General features: G+C 42.4%; 1 protein-coding gene across 1 annotated transcript in view; it reads right to left on the bottom strand.

Annotated features, from left to right (window-relative positions):
• The window catches only part of LOC104491388 (sodium-dependent noradrenaline transporter), a 45,551-nt gene extending 44,090 nt beyond the window's left edge, over nucleotides 1-1,461 (bottom strand). The window contains exon 1 of the mRNA XM_010133803.1: nucleotides 1,336-1,461. Coding sequence (XP_010132105.1) covers nucleotides 1,336-1,423 — 88 coding nt within the window. The 5' untranslated portion in view covers nucleotides 1,424-1,461. The remainder of the gene's footprint in view (nucleotides 1-1,335) is intronic.
• Between the last annotated feature and the right edge of the window lie 1,298 nt (nucleotides 1,462-2,759).

Raw genomic sequence — 2,759 nt, 5'->3', positions numbered from 1 at the left:
GCAGGAATTTTGACTGAGAATGGGTCTTCAGCTTCCTGGGCACTGGACTGAATTTTGTTTCCCATGAAGGGATTATAGAAGGGCTAGGTAAATCTATATGAATTCACTTCAAAATTTTGAGGCACGTATTTTATTAGCTGGCTTATTTATTTAATTATCTCTATTTTTGCTGTGAGTTTGGGGTTTGACCGATAAGAAAAAAACCTGCAGTCTTCTTACTCTGTGGCACTGGACTCCTTGAAGAGGAAAACTGTATTTTGAGAAAGACAACTAACATTTACTCAGTGCAACCTATATCCAAGCACCGGATCTGCCAAGTTTGGATTGTTATTGTTAAGCTCCTCGGCTTTTGTCAGCCCTAGGATGAACATGATCTGAATTTTAAGCTTCCAAGATCCACTGAGCTTGACTGGTTTCATTTCAGATGGTTTTGTGTTGAAAAGGCTTTCACATAAGATTTTAGAGATAATCTGGTATAGATATGAAGGAGATCACAATTTTTGCTGCTAAGCAATGCTTAAAGTGCCTGAGGCCCCTTAACAAATACTTGTTTCATGTGCAGAAAGCATACGGCTTCTTTTGCCCAGGGAGAGCCCTTTATCGCTGATGGATGCCGATCACCTAACCTTGCCTATTTCTTCCTCGCAGAACGATTGTAACTCAGTGCACAAGAAAACACTCCACAGCCTTTATTCAGTGACATGGGAGAGTTAACCCTAGTGGAAAACACTCAATGTTCAGGTTTTAGTAAGTGCTTTTCATTGCTAGATTTGAAAACCACTTGACAAGGTCTACCAGATTTATCGCTTCCATTTCATAGGCAGGAGAACTGAGGTACAGAGCTGCAGGCAACTCATGGCTAGGGCTGAACTAGTGGCTTTGCAACTCCGTTTTAGTGTTCTAGCCACTGAGGTGGGCTGCCTTCTGCAGAGAAGGCTCCAATGATGAACTGAATGGAATCTCTGCGGGAGACAGGGCTCAACTGACCTGGATGGGATTTGGTACTTCCAAATGTTTGCATTGCCAAGCCCTCCTTCCCCCTAGAGAAGCCCAGTTCCTCTCACCCTGGTATGCAGGAGAAGGGGAGGACAGGGCTGAACTGCTCCTGCTACCCACCACTCTCTGTTGCACTCCTCAGCAATCACCCTGAATATGATTTCTTTGGCTTTTTCCATTTTGAGCTCCACCAATGGAGCAAAAGACTTCTGACTTCAAGGGCTGGGGAAAGGTTAGCAAATACCATGCTGTGCTGTCTATGGAAAGAGGAGACCTTGTTTGGAACGTAAGTGCGTGGCACCCTAACGCTGCTATTCAAGTGAGCGGAGGGACACTTACCTTTGAAAACCGGACAGATTTTCCACACAGTGGCAGCCCCTTCTCGGTTATACTGTCCCAGTGCTAATTCCATGTAGAACAGGGGCATTCCAGCAATGATTAAGAAGAGGATATAGGGAATAAGAAAAGCACCTGGAAAGAGAATAATTAGACATTGTAGTCTATGTTTTGGTTGCATTTTGCTTTCTCTATTGCTCACTTTTACTGGCTGAAGACAAAGCCGCTGCCTTTGGGGGAAGCAGAGGGGAAATACCAGGAAGGAAGAACTCATATTCTCTGGTCCCTTTCCTGTCTTTTTTTAATATCTCAGAGACAGAACCTCTGAAAACAGCTGTGGACCATGGCTCCTAGTTTCCCCTAATGCTTCACCTCTGTTTTTTCGCTTCAAAGGGGGAAAAAAAGTGTCCCTGAAAATGGTTTTAACCATACTGTGTAAGGTGTCTGCAGGAACCTCTGGCTTGAAAATGGTTCACTACTGGTCAGTCATATGGAATTCAGGCTTCTGTGACATGTTTTGGTTTTTGTATAATAAATTCCCTTATTATGAAATGCTTTAGACAACATACTCTTGTCCAACCCAGTGATACTCCTCTCTATTCAAGTGGAGTACGTACTAGGTTTCCCTGCTAAGCCCAAGTATCTCCATATTGCAGCAGGACAGAGCTGGGGCTGCCTGCACCTTCCTGGAATACAGAGCTTTACCTGAGTGAGGGTTCTCCTGTGAGTTCATACCACAGAAACTGTTGCTTACGGAAAAACCCTGATGTGATGGGCAATACCCAGTGTATTGCCACCTGAAATGCAAAAGGATCATCTAGTGTAGAATTGGAACATTTCTTAGCTGTTTTTTAAGACACCCCCAGCGCATGGCTACATGTACTATAAAACAATTCTAGCTGGTGTCACATTTGATAACTGGATGCTGTCAGCCCTCTGCTTTGTGGTACCTGTGAAGGGTAGCTTTTATTGCATAGCTTACTTGGGCCAGAACAGTTCAGTTCATGTAAAACCTGTCTGTATAAAAAATTATTAGATTATTTTGATAAATAAGGAGCTGACAGAGTAATGCCATGTTCTAAATAACTGACTGCTGTCCTGAGGAGTTAGGTATGGAAAAGAAACTAAATTGTCAAAATCATGGTTAAATGGTTGAGCAAAAGAACAAAGGAAACCAGCAGCAGCTGTCTACTTCTCCCATCAGCAAGTAGTAGGAACTTCTGTAAACCTTTAACATCTGCTGTATTGGTTTAGCAATTTGAAAACTTCCCTTGCAAAAGGAAGTTATTTTGTATTGATTTTAAGGATGTAAAAGTATGTGTAGTCTATAAAAGTATAAAAGCTAAAAGCATGACTGTGGCTATCTAAAACAAGCCAGTAAGGACAAGGAATTAGCATATTTTAAAAGTACTTCTGAAACTGCTGTC

The sequence above is a fragment of the Buceros rhinoceros genome, unplaced genomic scaffold, assembly GCF_000710305.1.
Source record: "Buceros rhinoceros silvestris isolate BGI_N320 unplaced genomic scaffold, ASM71030v1 scaffold18783, whole genome shotgun sequence".
NCBI classification, from domain to species: Eukaryota; Metazoa; Chordata; class Aves; order Bucerotiformes; family Bucerotidae; genus Buceros; species Buceros rhinoceros.
Note: the sequence above shows the minus strand (reverse complement) of the source record. Positions and strands in the feature narration are given on the sequence as shown.